At 37.5% G+C, this 14,085-nt stretch overlaps 1 protein-coding gene across 3 annotated transcripts in view; it reads left to right on the forward strand.

Moving 5' to 3' along the window:
• LOC149569632 (GTP-binding protein) overlaps positions 1–14,085 on the forward strand; it is a 242,567-nt gene that overhangs the window by 36,817 nt on the left and 191,665 nt on the right. For all 3 annotated transcript variants that reach the window (XM_089822343.1, XM_089822345.1, XM_089822344.1), the window contains exons 2-5: positions 11,422–11,545; positions 11,673–12,066; positions 12,288–12,512; positions 12,692–12,951. In XM_089822343.1, the coding sequence (XP_089678469.1) occupies positions 11,422–11,545; positions 11,673–12,066; positions 12,288–12,512; positions 12,692–12,951 (1,003 nt within the window). The remainder of the gene's footprint in view (positions 1–11,421; positions 11,546–11,672; positions 12,067–12,287; positions 12,513–12,691; positions 12,952–14,085) is intronic.

Consider the following 14,085-nt stretch of genomic DNA (forward strand, 5'->3'; position numbering starts at 1 on the left):
GAACTGAACTTCTAATTTGTCTTCAACTTCTTCCACAATCTACACCAAAAATACCCAACAAATTTGGTATCTCAATCTGAAACTATACTCTTTGGCAGACCATGTAATCTCACCACTTTTCTAAAAAACAACTTTGCTACATGAACATCACTAGACTTCTTGCAAGGAATAAAATGTGCCATCTTTGAAAACCTGTCAACCACCACAAAAATAGAATCATGCCCGTGCTGTGTCCTCGGTAATCCAAGAACAAAATCCATGCTGATATCCTCCCACGGCTTTTCTGGTACAGGTAATGGCTGATACAACCCTGTGTTCTGGTTCACTCCTTTCGCCATCTAACATACTCTGCAACTTTGTACAAACTTCATCACATCTTACTACAACTGTGGCCAATAGTAATTTTCAGCAACCAAGGCTATAGTTTTATCTTTGCCAAAATGTCCAACCAATCGTCCACTACGCTTCTCCTTGATGAGGTTCTCTCTCATTGAACTTCTGAAAAAATGCACAACTGACTTCCTTTAAATAACATACTATCCTGGATCATAAAATCCAACCACTTTGTCCTATCAAGTGTAATAGGTTCTGTACAAGCCTTCCACGCTTCACCAAAATCAGGATCATTTGGACACAATGTGCTAAGTTCCTTGAACCCTACCACCTCTATTTGCATTTCTGTCAGCAAAAGTTGTCTTCTACTAAGAGCATCTGCAATTTTGTTAGACTTCCCACTTCTGTGTTTTAGAATAAATGTATAACTTTGCAAAAACTCAACCCACTTTAAATGCCTTTGTTTCAATTTTCCTTGACTATTTAAATATTGCAAAGCTTGATGATCAGTATACAAAACAAACTCCTTAGGAAGAAGATAGTGTCTCCACTTCTTCAGTGCTTGAACTATAGCATAAAATTCTTGATCATAAATAGAATATTTTCTTTTTGCATTATTCAACTTCTCAGTGAAATAAGCAACAAATCTACCTTCTTGGCTCAAAACAACTCCTATTGTAGTACCGCTAGCATCATAGTCTACTTGAAACACCTTGTTAAAATTAGGAAGTGCTAAAACAGATTGCTCAGTAACTTTCTGTGTTAATAGATTAAAACTCTTATTTGCTCTTACAGTCCACTTAAACTCTTTCCTATCCCCTCTTATTGTTTCAGTCAAGGGTCCACAAATACTGCTAAAACTTCTTATGAACTTTCTGTAAAATGTAGCCAATCCATGAAAAGATCTTACCTCTGTCGCACTCTTTGGAGTAGGCCATTCAAGGATAGCCTTCACTTTCTCTGGGTCCATTTTCAGACCTTCTCCTGAGACTACAAATCCTAGGTACACCAACTCCTTTACAAAACTGCACTTCTTCAGGTTTATCAGCAACTTTTCTTCCCTCAACTTTTCAAACACCTTGCGAATATGAATCAAATGCTCCTCTAATGTCTTACTAAAGATCAATATATCATCTAGGTAAACAATGACAAACTTACCCAGAAACTCCTTCAGTACCTCATTCATGAGCCTCATGAAAGTGCTTGGTGCATTGGTTAGCCCAAAAGGCATGACTAACCACTCATATAGTCCTTCCCTTGTCTTGAAAGCTGTCTTCCACTCATCACCTTCTCTGATACGAAACTGATGGTACCCACTCTTTAGATCTATCTTTGTGAAATACTTAGCTCTGCTCAAGCAGTCCATAATATCATCCATCCTCAGCAAAGGAAATCTATACTTGATGGTGATTTTGTTGATAGTACGAGAATCTGTGCACATCCTCCATTCTCCATTCTTCTTTAGTGCTAATATTGTTGGTACAACACATGGACTCAGACTCTTTCGAATCAACCCCTTCTGCAACAACTCATGAACTTGTCTGTTCAACTCTTCACTTTCTGCTGGTGTCATTCTGTGCGCTGCCTTGTTTGGCAAACTGGCTCCTAGAACCAAATCGATTTGGTGAGTGATCTTCCTCATTGGGGGCAATTTGTTAGGTACATTATTTGATACAATATCAAAAAATTCTTCTAACATATTTGCAACTTCTGCAGGTACTCTGTCTACTTCTTTATTATCTTCAGAAATTATAGCAAAACACATATGCTCATTTTTCATACCTTTAAGAAACTCTTTTCCATCAACAAAACATATTCTGGCAACACTACATACCTTTTCTTCTTTATCCTTCAACAACTTCAACTTATGTTTCACTCCATCCTTAGAGTTAAGGTATTTGCTTGCCCATCGTGTATAGCATGCCTGTCAAATTGCCACGACCTACCCAACAACATATGACATATGTCCATAGGTATGATATCATATGGTACCTCATCCTAGTAGCTTCCAATCTTGAACTTCACTAAGCACTGCTCATTGACCATGACCTTGTGGTCATCTTGCACCCAAGCAATACAGTATGGACGCAGGTGTTTCTGCCTCTTCAGCTTCAACTTGGTGACCATCATTTCTGACACCAAATTGTCAGTACTTCCATCATCAATGATCACATCACAACACTCATCTTCACATCTGCACCTTGTGCAAAACAAGCTCCTTCTTTGCTCAGGTTCATTCTCACCACTCAGCAAGACTCTTCGGTTAACTAGGACTTATCCTCTTTCAACATTTTCAGAATGTGAGGATTTGGCATCTTCATCAACATGTGCAACTCTCGCCTCACCTTCTGTTCTTCGGTCTATCCTTCCTTGGCGCTGGGTACATTCAAATGCTCTACGCCCTTCTTCTCAGCAGTGAAAACATTTTCCACGGAAGCCTCCTCTTCCAGATGCTTGTGCTCTGCCTCTTCCTCTCTGATCTCTCTTGTTCTGATTAGGGAAACAATTGAAATTGTTTCCCCTTTGGTTCTGACTGCTACTTCCAGCTTCATCCTTGTTCTTTTGATCATCATTACGACCACCATAAGATCGTCCACCAAATCTTCCACCGCGACCTCTTCCATTGTTCTTATTGTCAAACTTCTTGCTCAGTTTCTCCTCAACTCTTAGGGCAAACTGGTAGGCCTCCTCAATATTGCTCATTCGAACCAGACTTAGCTCATCCTAAATGCTAGGCCTTAATCCATTAAGATTACGGGCGACTTTCTCCTTATCAGCTTCTGCATGGCCGGTTCTAATGAGAACTCGGTAAAAACTCTTCGATATACTCTTGAATAGATTTTCCTGCTTGCTTCAACCCTTGCATCTTCTTCAGCAGATCAAGCTCATAATCCACGGGAATGAATTGTTGCTTCAGTTTATCTTTCATCCGATCCCATCTAGTGATTTTTTCCTTTCCCTTTCTATTTTGCTCCAACTGAACCTCCTACCACCAGATCTTCCCATGTCCTTTTAGTTTTGTCTTCGCAAACTTGACCCTATCAGGATCATCAATATCTTCATACTCAAAGTACTCCTCTAGTGCATTGATCCAATCGATCAAGTCCTCTGGGTTAAGATTTTCCGAAAATGTGGGAACCTCAAACTTAGGTCTTTTTCCAATCTTGGAGATGGCCCTAAAAAGCCTTTCTTACTTTGGATTTAGAATCGCCTCTGCTTCAACATTTTCTTCTACGTCATCCTCATCCTCGCTTTCATCTCTAATGGGAAGATTCATTCCTCTATGCATTTGTTCTTCCAATGCTTGCATTTGTCTTTGGAGGGCTCGGAAACCCTCAGGTGTAACACCTATAGCTCTTCCGCCACGCTCTCTTCGTGGAGGCATTTTCGCGCTTCCGTTGCAACCCTAATGCAAACTGCCTCACAAGCGGTGATTTGTCTACACACTCAGCCCAAACCACGGTTCTGGTGCATACTGTCTCACAATTGGCGATTTGTCCACACACTCAAGAACTCTAGCTTTGATACCACTTGATGTAGGGGACTCCCCTTAATACCATAAACTCAATAGAAACAAAGAAACAATAGCAAATGCGAGAACAAAATATGGATTTCTTATTATTGCCGCAAATGCGAAAGTACAAAATTCTCAATTACAATATGCTAACCCAAAAAGGCGCCTTCATTACAGTAATCTGTAAGACAGTGCTGCGAACTATTACCCAGAGCTACCCTAGACAATGTTCGGGCATTTCTTAAGTAGGCAGTTTTATGCCCCCTGGGAAGGTTCTAGATGCTCAAACTTAATACCTAGGGCCGACAGACCCTAACAAAACATATAGAGTCGGCCAAATACATTTTTGACAATTATTTTAGAAGTTTCGAGTAGCTCAACTTCGGAAGGCCATAACTCACGAACCATTGCTCTGATTGGCAATTATAACCACTTTTCGGAAATGCCAACTCTTGATCTATAGGCTTGAAGTTGTGGTAGCGCCCTTCCGTCAAGTTTTCGGACCTCATCCGGGCACTCTAAGGCCTCCAACTGTGAGTCTAAAGATTTTTCTACAAATTCTTCCACCGAAAATCTGCAAGTTCTCCTCTGATACTTAAGCTGGAGCAATGAGATTTTTATGGTAGGCTTACAACTCTAAAATGGACCTTCTTGTAGAAAATGAGAACATTTCGAACTCGTATGACAAATTTACTAAATATAGTAAGTTCCCATAAGTAGTGACCACCCTGTCTACTAGTCCTTATTAAACCCTGTCTACTAGTCCTTATTAAAATAGAAAAGACTGAAAATAAAATATTTTTGGGTGATGCAAGATTGCCCTTGCACCCAGGATGCTCCTGCATCATGTTGGTAACAACTATTTTACTTTTATGATGTTTATACAAGTAGAAGATATGATGTATTGATTTATATCATCAATTCTGTGAGTTCCTTTAATGAAAGCAACTTTTCTCGTCAATGTAATTGGTAACTAGTTAGATCGGTTAATCTTCCAATTGAACATGGAATATATCTATATGCAAGAGATAGGTTTATCTGATGGATTGTTATTTCAGTCTTTCATTTATGTGAATAATGAATATGAGTGTATCTTCTAGCTGTATGTTATTCCCATAGTCAGCAATGGAAAGAGAAGGGATGATACAGTAGTATTTGATGCCCTAAATGATATAGTGGTATTTGATGCCCTAATTGATACAATGGTATTTGATGCCCTAAATAATATAGTGATATTTGATGGTATTTGTCATTTTGATAAACTGGTGTAGCTATTTGTTCCTAAGCGGTATATATGGACTAACCAAGGTTTTGTAGAAGCATCCTTAGACGGATTTTGGTTTTGAATTCTACGGTATGTAGATTTTAAATTCTTTGTTAAATTCATTGATGGTGTCTTCAATTGTTAGTTATGAAATTTCTGTTTAACTGATTGTAACCATTAAAATCATTCAGATGAACATATCTGTTATAACTATTTTTCTATGAATATGAAGTATTAATTGTATTCTTTGATATGACTAGTTGTTAGTTAAGACCTGGATAAAGTGGATGTTACAGTAGGCCTCTCACAGCTGATCGCAGGCCACAAATGAATGAACACAGGTCTCTAATTGTGGTCGTAGGCTTCAAACAAGTAATTGCTGGCCTTAGAGATTCAAACGCAGGTTTGCAAATTAGATGCAAATGTCTCAAAAACTAGCAGCTCAAGAAGAATCATAAGACAGGAGCTGATGTTAATAGGGAATCCCAATGCCAAACAATAATTCGAAACGCTAGCTCTTGCAATTGTCCAATTGTGACTTTACTTAATTTCAAACCAGCAATTCGATAGCACAAGGTCTTTCAACCATAGGAAATGCAACTTTGAAACACAATAGTAATTCTCAAGAAAGATTAACGCCTAAGTCCACTATACTTCAGCAATGGATTGGAGAAAACTTATCCTTCAAACCCTCAACAACATCAAAAGAAAATAATAATTCTTATGATGATCAATTCCCAAAATGAGAGCCATATTTATAATCTCATTTGCTCAACTTGACTTCAACATTACACCTTTCACGAAAGGAGCTTCAACTTCACAACATCATTTTAGAACTTGTAATAAGATAAAGTGCATTAATAATTATAAAGCCTCATAACTAATGCAATAAAAATGACCATCATTAAATAACTCTGTCCTATGCAGAAGACTGAATAGATGACAACCACTATTGTGCTGGCTCTGCACTACCAAAAATAACAAGTGGCCAAAATTAGACTTACTATAAATAACAGATCTACAATTAAGACCATCAAATCCTATTGTCAACTGATGAGGGTCGTGATGATGAGTTGACCAACTCTAGCTCCTGGAATCTGCTAAAACAGGGACATTACACTCCAACATCATGAAATTAGTATCACAAAAGACACATTAGGAGAACTTATTGAAGAAGAAAAGGCTTTGGAAGATCCTAATGACTTTGTACTTAATTTTTTGGAGTACGAGTCTGATTCAAATAGAGGGTTGAAGAGGTGGTCACTTTAGAAGATCCAACTTGCACAATACTTACCAGTGTTGGGCATAGCTACATTCTCACAACAACTGATTATTTCACGAAATGGGTGGAGGTCACACCCTCAAAGAAAACTACCTCAGAATTAGTCAGCAAATTCTTGAAATAAAACATTATGTTACATTTTTGTGTGTTGGTGAAAATTGCTAATATTGCTACCTACTCTTCCTCATAGGAATTAATGATGTTTTGCTATGACATTCTTCTGATTATTATCCCCAAGGGAATGTATAGCAGAGTCTACTAATAAAAACTTGGTAGCCATAATAAAGAAGCTAGTTAGCAATAATGCCAAGGATTGACACAAGAAACTTTTTGAGGCATTCTGGGCTGATCGTATGACACCTAACAAGGAAATGGGAATGGCTCTGTATGAGCTAGTGTATTGTATTGATGCATTTTTATTGCTACAACTTCAGTTGGCCGCCTCTAAGTTACAAAGTGTCGTAGAGGATCAATATTTCTAGAGTTCCTTGGAGAAACGAGTTATGTACCTAACAAAGTAAGAGGAGGAAAGAAGTGAAATATTGGACAATATAAGAACCCAATGACACAAAAGTGAGGCCTATGAGCTTGATGGATGGAGATGAAGTATTACTGCGGGAAAAAATGAGAGAACCGAAAGGCGCCAATGGAAAATTTGATTCACTATGGAAAGGACCTTACATAATACACCAGGTATTGGGATCTAACTCCTTTGAATTAGCATATCCAAATTGGTCCCCTCTTCCCTTGTCCTATAATGGACAAGATCTGAAACTGATCAAAATCTTTTGAACATTGAGAAACATGAGTTTGTTGTTTGTATATAGGTGTTGTAATTTTGGTGTGTTGTAGATTTCTTGTTTAGTTTGGCATGGCTAGTTCCCTTTCTTTCTTTTTGATCTTATTGCATAACTAGAGATTTTGAGTCATCGTTTTGTCAAAATGTAGTCCCTAGTTAGAGTCGATGTTGCCTATTCCCCCCAAAATTTTAATTTTGTGAGTCTACCCCAATTAGATCAAAGTCCTAACTCTCTAGTTCCCCTTCATGAGTCCTTGTGTAAAGTTATGATTTGAGTCGATGAAAATAAGTGTGAACATATTGAACTTCTTGAACGCATTGAATTGGTTGAACTAGTTCAACTAGCTCAAATGGTTCAATGTCCATGACTTTATTTTAAATTATACACTTAAAATGCTAGTTATAGAGTTGAGTTGTATATAGTAATGAACCAATTGAACCCTTTGAACTAGTTCCTAGAGTTCACAAGGTTCAACCCGTTCATGTGTTATGTCAAAGTTCAACTAAGAAATTGTTTGTTATGTTCCATGTCCTCAGTTGTATGGTTATTCACGTGTCTTTACAAAGGAATAAAGCAGATATCTATGAACCACTTGAAATGGTTCACGTCGTTCAAGTAGTTCAATGAGGTCACCTTTATGAGTGGGAGGCATAAGCAGATTATTTTATATTATATTAGAAGTGACAGATAAGACAAAATATTTCAGTAATCATGTTTAAAAGTTGAACTTTGGGACAATCTCGTGAAATGCGAAGTAATCATGATGTGGTAAGCTTGCACATAGATAAGCCATTTATAACTAATGCTCCATAATGACATGATTTTTGCTATTAATTGGCACGAAGGAAAGATTTAGTTGCCATTTGCAAATTGTTTTGCGAGAGGAGTTCGACGCGTGAAGGTAATTGAGCTTGTCAAGGGTAGGGTTTTTAGAAATTCTCAGTTTTGAAGGTGAGTTTCTAGTTTCTACAACATTTCTTTGTTTCAGCTCTCTATATTGTTAAAATTACAACTGCATTGGGTTGAGCTATTTGGTTTTTGCCATAGTGGCTACATTCCAAATTTTTGAAAATGGCTCTAGTCTTGTCTGTAATTACCTTGAAAACTGAGATATGACATGGGTAAAATAGGGTTTAGATGATTTCGTAGCCAGGACTAGAAACCCAAGGGAAGGTACGATTTTGGACTTTATTGTGAAAAGTGGGATAATAGAAGTTGCAACCTTGTCGGTAGCCCTTATCTCCCCAAAATTGGTCCATGAATGCATTAACATATATGATCCTAAGGGTAGGTGCATAAGAAAGGTTGACGGAGAAGTTTTGTTGCCCATTAACAGAGAAACCATTTTAGCTGCCTTGAGAATTGGTGTACTCAGGTTTTTAATATGTCCTCATCTTGGGATTAGTTTTCACATAACGAGAAACTTTAGTAGACCGTAATCGCCAAGACTTGACTTCTTAAGTCACAGAGGGGTGGTTCAAGTCTACCTAGACCTCTTACCAGGGAGCATATGAAGCATCATATCAGAGACTTGGTGGCGCTGCTGAATAGGGTAAAAGGTCCAACCATTCTTATAACTTTGAAGACTGGATGTATTTCTTTATCTAGATTGTATTGTAGGCAATCCAATTTTTTGACTGGGAATAGATCATTGTAGAGGAAATGCATGACCAATTGAACGGTGGCTGGTTTGGGCGGCAAGGATTCTATATGTCTTCGTACCTATTCTATAGTTTAGCTTGCACAAGGGAATGGGCCACACTCCCCCATGAGCCATATTTGGAAGGAGTAAAGATTTATTTATATTACCCCTACTTGCATAGAAAAAAATGTGTTTAACATTAACCAAAACAAGTTAACCAAAACTTTGCAACTGACTAGTTTGGCTCCTGACTCGGGAGGGCGATTGCATGGGTCCCATAGACTACTTTAGTCTCGTGGACGTCATTAAAATCTATCATATCATATCATTACAAGAAGGTGACTGATACCTTCTCAGGAAGGCTAACCCATGAATTTGCAGGGATTCCTAGCCAAAGGATGTCAGAGGAAGCCATGCAGATGATAAGTGTTTATGGCAGTATTTATGTGCAATTTCCAAGGTTTACCTACCTAAGGTTTAAGGTTTATAAGGTGCTCCAGCGATACTACCCAGGTATGTGTTAGATTGCTTTGTGTAGTGGAATTGTGCCACCTGTTAGCTCATGTCAGCAAAATGTATTCTCCTAAGAGTGAGACAGACATCTCTGTCCCTATAGAGCTTGGTTTTTGTGAATGTAGAATAGTGTGAGATACCCTCAAACTTGAGGTAGATTTGTTCATGTTCAACTTTCAGTTTGATAATCCCAGAGTGAATTTTGCCAACAAGGGTTTTGCTAGAAAACATCTGAGGATGTAACCTGAATATTTGCCCATGTCTAATTTGGAGGATTTTCGGGAGGATTGTGTCAATGAACGTGAAGTCTTGAAAAGATTGTGGAGCTGATTTACTCTGTCTCAAATTGTCAGTTTCAGCCTGAAAATGAATATTCAAGGGTTGAGGAAGACAAAAATAGTATATTGGACCCTATGTATGAGAAAGCTCAACCTATTTCAGTACAAGTGGTCGATTGATCATTACCAGAGAGTGATAATCTAGCGTTCAAACTAGCTTATCTACATATTACTACACGGCTGGTGAAACTGCTAGGATTGGGAAGTCTCCTAAAGAAAATATCCACATGGTATATTGTAATTTTATGCCATATATCATAGATGTACTATTGGCAGAGTACTCATTGAGTTGCAAAATTTGGTTGATTTTTCTGGCCTAGCGATGTTTTATGACTTCTGACACCAAAAAATTATGGAATTTTTGCCAAAAACTTGCTGAGTACTTGCTGAGCTTTTGCCAAAAACTTAATCAGTTTTTGTGAAAAATCTGGTCATAGTTTTATACCAGCACTTAAAGTAAAAACACGACCCAAATTAAGTTCATTTCCTGTTTCTTTACTTACATTTTGTTGAGAGGGGGAAAATTTTCAAGCTCTTGTATTCCAAATGCTTGCAAAGTGATTTTTATTTGAAGTGGATTTGAGGTGGTTTTTGAAGAGGATGACATGAATGATTTGGAGAGGTATGTTATGGAGGAGGGGTTGGATTTGGTTTCAAACTAGATGACATTGAGTTCAATGAGCAGTCATTGCTAGTGCTAGGAGAAGCTAGAGGTAGAGCTACATCTAGGATGGAGAACGAGCCACAAACGTAGTCAAACATATTGAGAAAGGAGGCACAATCATGCCTAGTGCAGACTTCTGGGACTAGACTTGTAGTTCTACCTCTCCCTTAGTTTTTACTAGAATTGGGAAGAGGGAGATGTGATTGTGATGATTTATTCAGTTTTACATAAATTATTTACTAATTTGTTTCCAGCCATCAAAATTCCTCACAAGAATGCAATTTTGTACCCACTTTGTGTTTAAATATATCCAGACTAAGCTTGTTTCCTTTATGTTCTCATTTATTGCCTCATTGGATGCATCTTATTATTGAATTTGCAAAAAATAATGCATTTCGTATTGAATTTATGTTTATTTTTAAGTTCCCGAGTTTTTGCGGGAAACAGGCCGAGTTTTTCCTGAACTTTTTTGTCGCAGGCCTTGATGAGTGTTCCAACTATTATGCTATAGATCTTAGTGGATAGCCATTATTATGTTATTAACTATCAGGGAATTGTGAGTTATGCTTGAGTGTAAGGCTGATTTGCTCTGCAACCATTCAACATTATATTTCCAGAATCAGCCAAGCTAAATTAAATGTTAATGGTACCTTGAAGTACTATCTGTTGATTTTTTGGAATTTTACAATGTCAAATTGTTGACATTCTTGTATAGAATTCTCTAAAGTTTCTGTATGATGAGAATTCATTTCAATCACTGGTTTAATGAGACTTTCTAATTCATATTCTGTATTTCAAAATTTCAGCTAACTTTACAGGAAACAGGCTAGTACTTATTTTCTAAAGTTTTGGCATTTTTACAGCAGTGTTGTGTTCAAGATTGTTCAGCACTTAAGATTTACTTAAATGGGTTATTCATTTGAATTTGTGGTTTTATATTAGCTGTCTTCATATTCTTGTGATTGGGTTTTTATGTCAGAAGACAACTCTTGCATTGCAAGATGCCACTTGGGCGTTGATATGTAGTTTTGTAAATTAATTTGGAGCAGGTCTAATTTGATCTTTCTGCAGAAAATTAATCAGCTACCATGGAATATAACAAGGGAAAAGATGTTGGTTTATGCATTAGGCAATATGCAAACAGGTTTTGGACCGCGAGTCTCACCTTTATCTAAAACTGCACACACTCTTCAAGGTACAGTTTACATTCCTTTAGCTTTCTTTCTCCTAAGGGTTGACTATAAATTACCTGCATTTTTGACAAACATATGGATTTATAGTTTACTTTGAAGCATTGAAAAAGAATCTGATATCTCTTGCAGAGTCATGCTCAAGATGTTTTGTGCCAATTAAATACCAAAATGTTCGAAATCCCTTTCTGGCAGTTTGGAGTGAAAAGTTTCCCATCATGCGGGCAAAAATCTTCTTGGTAAGCTTTACCAATTTATCAGGAAATAAAACAGATGACCCTCTGATAGGAACAGACGGCCATGAGTTTCTGAGTGCTTCCATAAGCCCTGAGGAGTGTACAGATGCAGTTCTTGATGAACAAATAGAAGATGGGATGCTTCATGCTGAACATGATAATACCGATGAATCCACTGATCTTGACTTGTCTGACTCAATGCCTGAATTTGACAGAGTTGAAGTTAAGATGCTTCCGACCATAGTTCTCATTGGAAGGCCAAATGTAGGGAAATCAGCTTTGTTTAATAGGTACATTAAAGAATGTGGGATACATTTTAAAACGAGAAAAATGTTTTTTTGTCTTGAAATGTTAAGATGTCCTTGTTTTCTAAGATAAATTGGCTCTTTCTATTTTATTAGAAAATGTGACATGCCTAAATTTTTAACATTTGTTTGGACTTTATTGTAATTAATATAGTTGAATGTTAACTGATCCTGGATATCTTCTGTACATTTAAACCCCACAACAGGCTAATAAAGAGAAGAGAAGCCCTTGTCTACAATACACCTGATGGTCATGTAACACGTGATTTTCGTGAAGGAGTTGCAAAATTGGGGGACTTGAGATTCAATGTATTGGATTCTGCAGGTCTAGAGATGGCAGCAACTTCAGGAAGTGTTCTTGCAAGAACTTCAAGATTAACAGCAAATGTACTTGGAAGGTCTCACATGGCTATATTTCTTATTGATGGCAGGTGCTTTTATCCACACCTTCCCTAGAAAGAAAGTACCATCAAAATTCTTTATCAGCATAATTGTAATTCTGACTTATGTTCTCTATAATTGATTGTGCTATAGCTCATTCCTTTGAAAGATCAATTTTATTATTTTCTTAATTAAGCTGCTAAGAAATTTGAAAGTTTGCTGTTCACAGACATGGACTCCATCCGCTAGACATGGAGGTTTCAAAATGGATAAGGAAACATGCATCAAATTTACGTGTTATCTTAGCAATGAATAAAGCTGAAGCAATATATGATGATACCAGTGGTGTTCTAATGGCATCTATGGGAGAAGCTCATAGTTTAGGTTTTGGGGATCCTATTCCAATATCTGCTGAAACTGCAGAGGGCATGGCTGAACTTTATGAGTCGCTTCGTCCTCAATTGGAGGATACAATGACACACATAAGAGGTAAGCCTATCGTTATCCTGAGTTATCATCCTAGTCATCAGCTTAGAGCGTCTTTGTGATAGTCATGATTATGACTTGGAATGCTTGTTGCTTGGTTTCCTTTGGGGTTTTGTTCGTTTCTATTATTTGGGTGCATATATGGATTGTTTTGTTCTCACAATTCTTATTGCTAAGAAGAGCTTTGGAGGATTTGTGATTCAATCGATAACTAATATCTCCTAGATATTGTGAAACAAATTGCACAATGGTAATTGCTTGATTATTACTAAGGAATGAGGAACATTTATAGGCAATTACATTGCAAGAGTTTCTAAAAAGAAACTGAAGATTACTGATAATAGAATTAGAAACATTCTAAGTAATATAACTAAACTGAATTGAAAGTTTGTAAACTAATATTTGATAATTAATTATATAAAGATATTATTTTAATACCCTCCCTTAATGGTCAATCAACTGTTAAGTGTCATTGATGTCAAATAAGCTTGATAAGTAGGAGATAATTTCCATAGCAAGTCAAATTGTGATATTGCTATCAGGATTTAACTGTGTGATTTTTGAGTCAAACTCATTGACCCATGTTTCATGAGTAGTGATTGAACATGAATCCATCTCTCATGAGAATAATTGGAACACTTAGCACTCACTGGATCTAGGTGATACTCACAGGGGTGAAGCACCGGGACTTCCCGAGAGGTCACCCATCCCAGTGCTACTCCAGCTTGAGCACGCTTAACTACGGAGTTTCCTCCATGGTTAAACCCAAAGCTTGCAACACCATTTGCAAAACCTTCACCAAGTGTTGTGCCTTATGAACCATTCATTAGAAAGACCCTTAAGCTCATCAATTGATAAGTAGGAGATCAATTCATAAGGCACAACACTTGGTGAAGGTTTTGCAAATGGGGTTGCAAGCTTTGGGTTTAACCATGGAGGAAACTCCGTAGTTAAGCGCGCTCAGGCTGGAGTAGCACTGGGATGGGTGACCTCCCGGGAAGTCCCGGTGCTTCACCCCTGTGAGTATCACCTAGATCCAGTGACTTTTTGTTTTCATATTTTCTCTAAAGATTTCATCAGGAGCCACATTGTTTTCTTCAATCATTTTCCTTGCCCATAGTGGTATTTTCTTTTTGG

This window comes from Cupressus sempervirens, chromosome 3 (assembly GCF_028749045.1).
Source record: "Cupressus sempervirens isolate cs-2001-9-10 chromosome 3, ASM2874904v1, whole genome shotgun sequence".
Taxonomy (NCBI): Eukaryota; Viridiplantae; Streptophyta; class Pinopsida; order Cupressales; family Cupressaceae; genus Cupressus; species Cupressus sempervirens.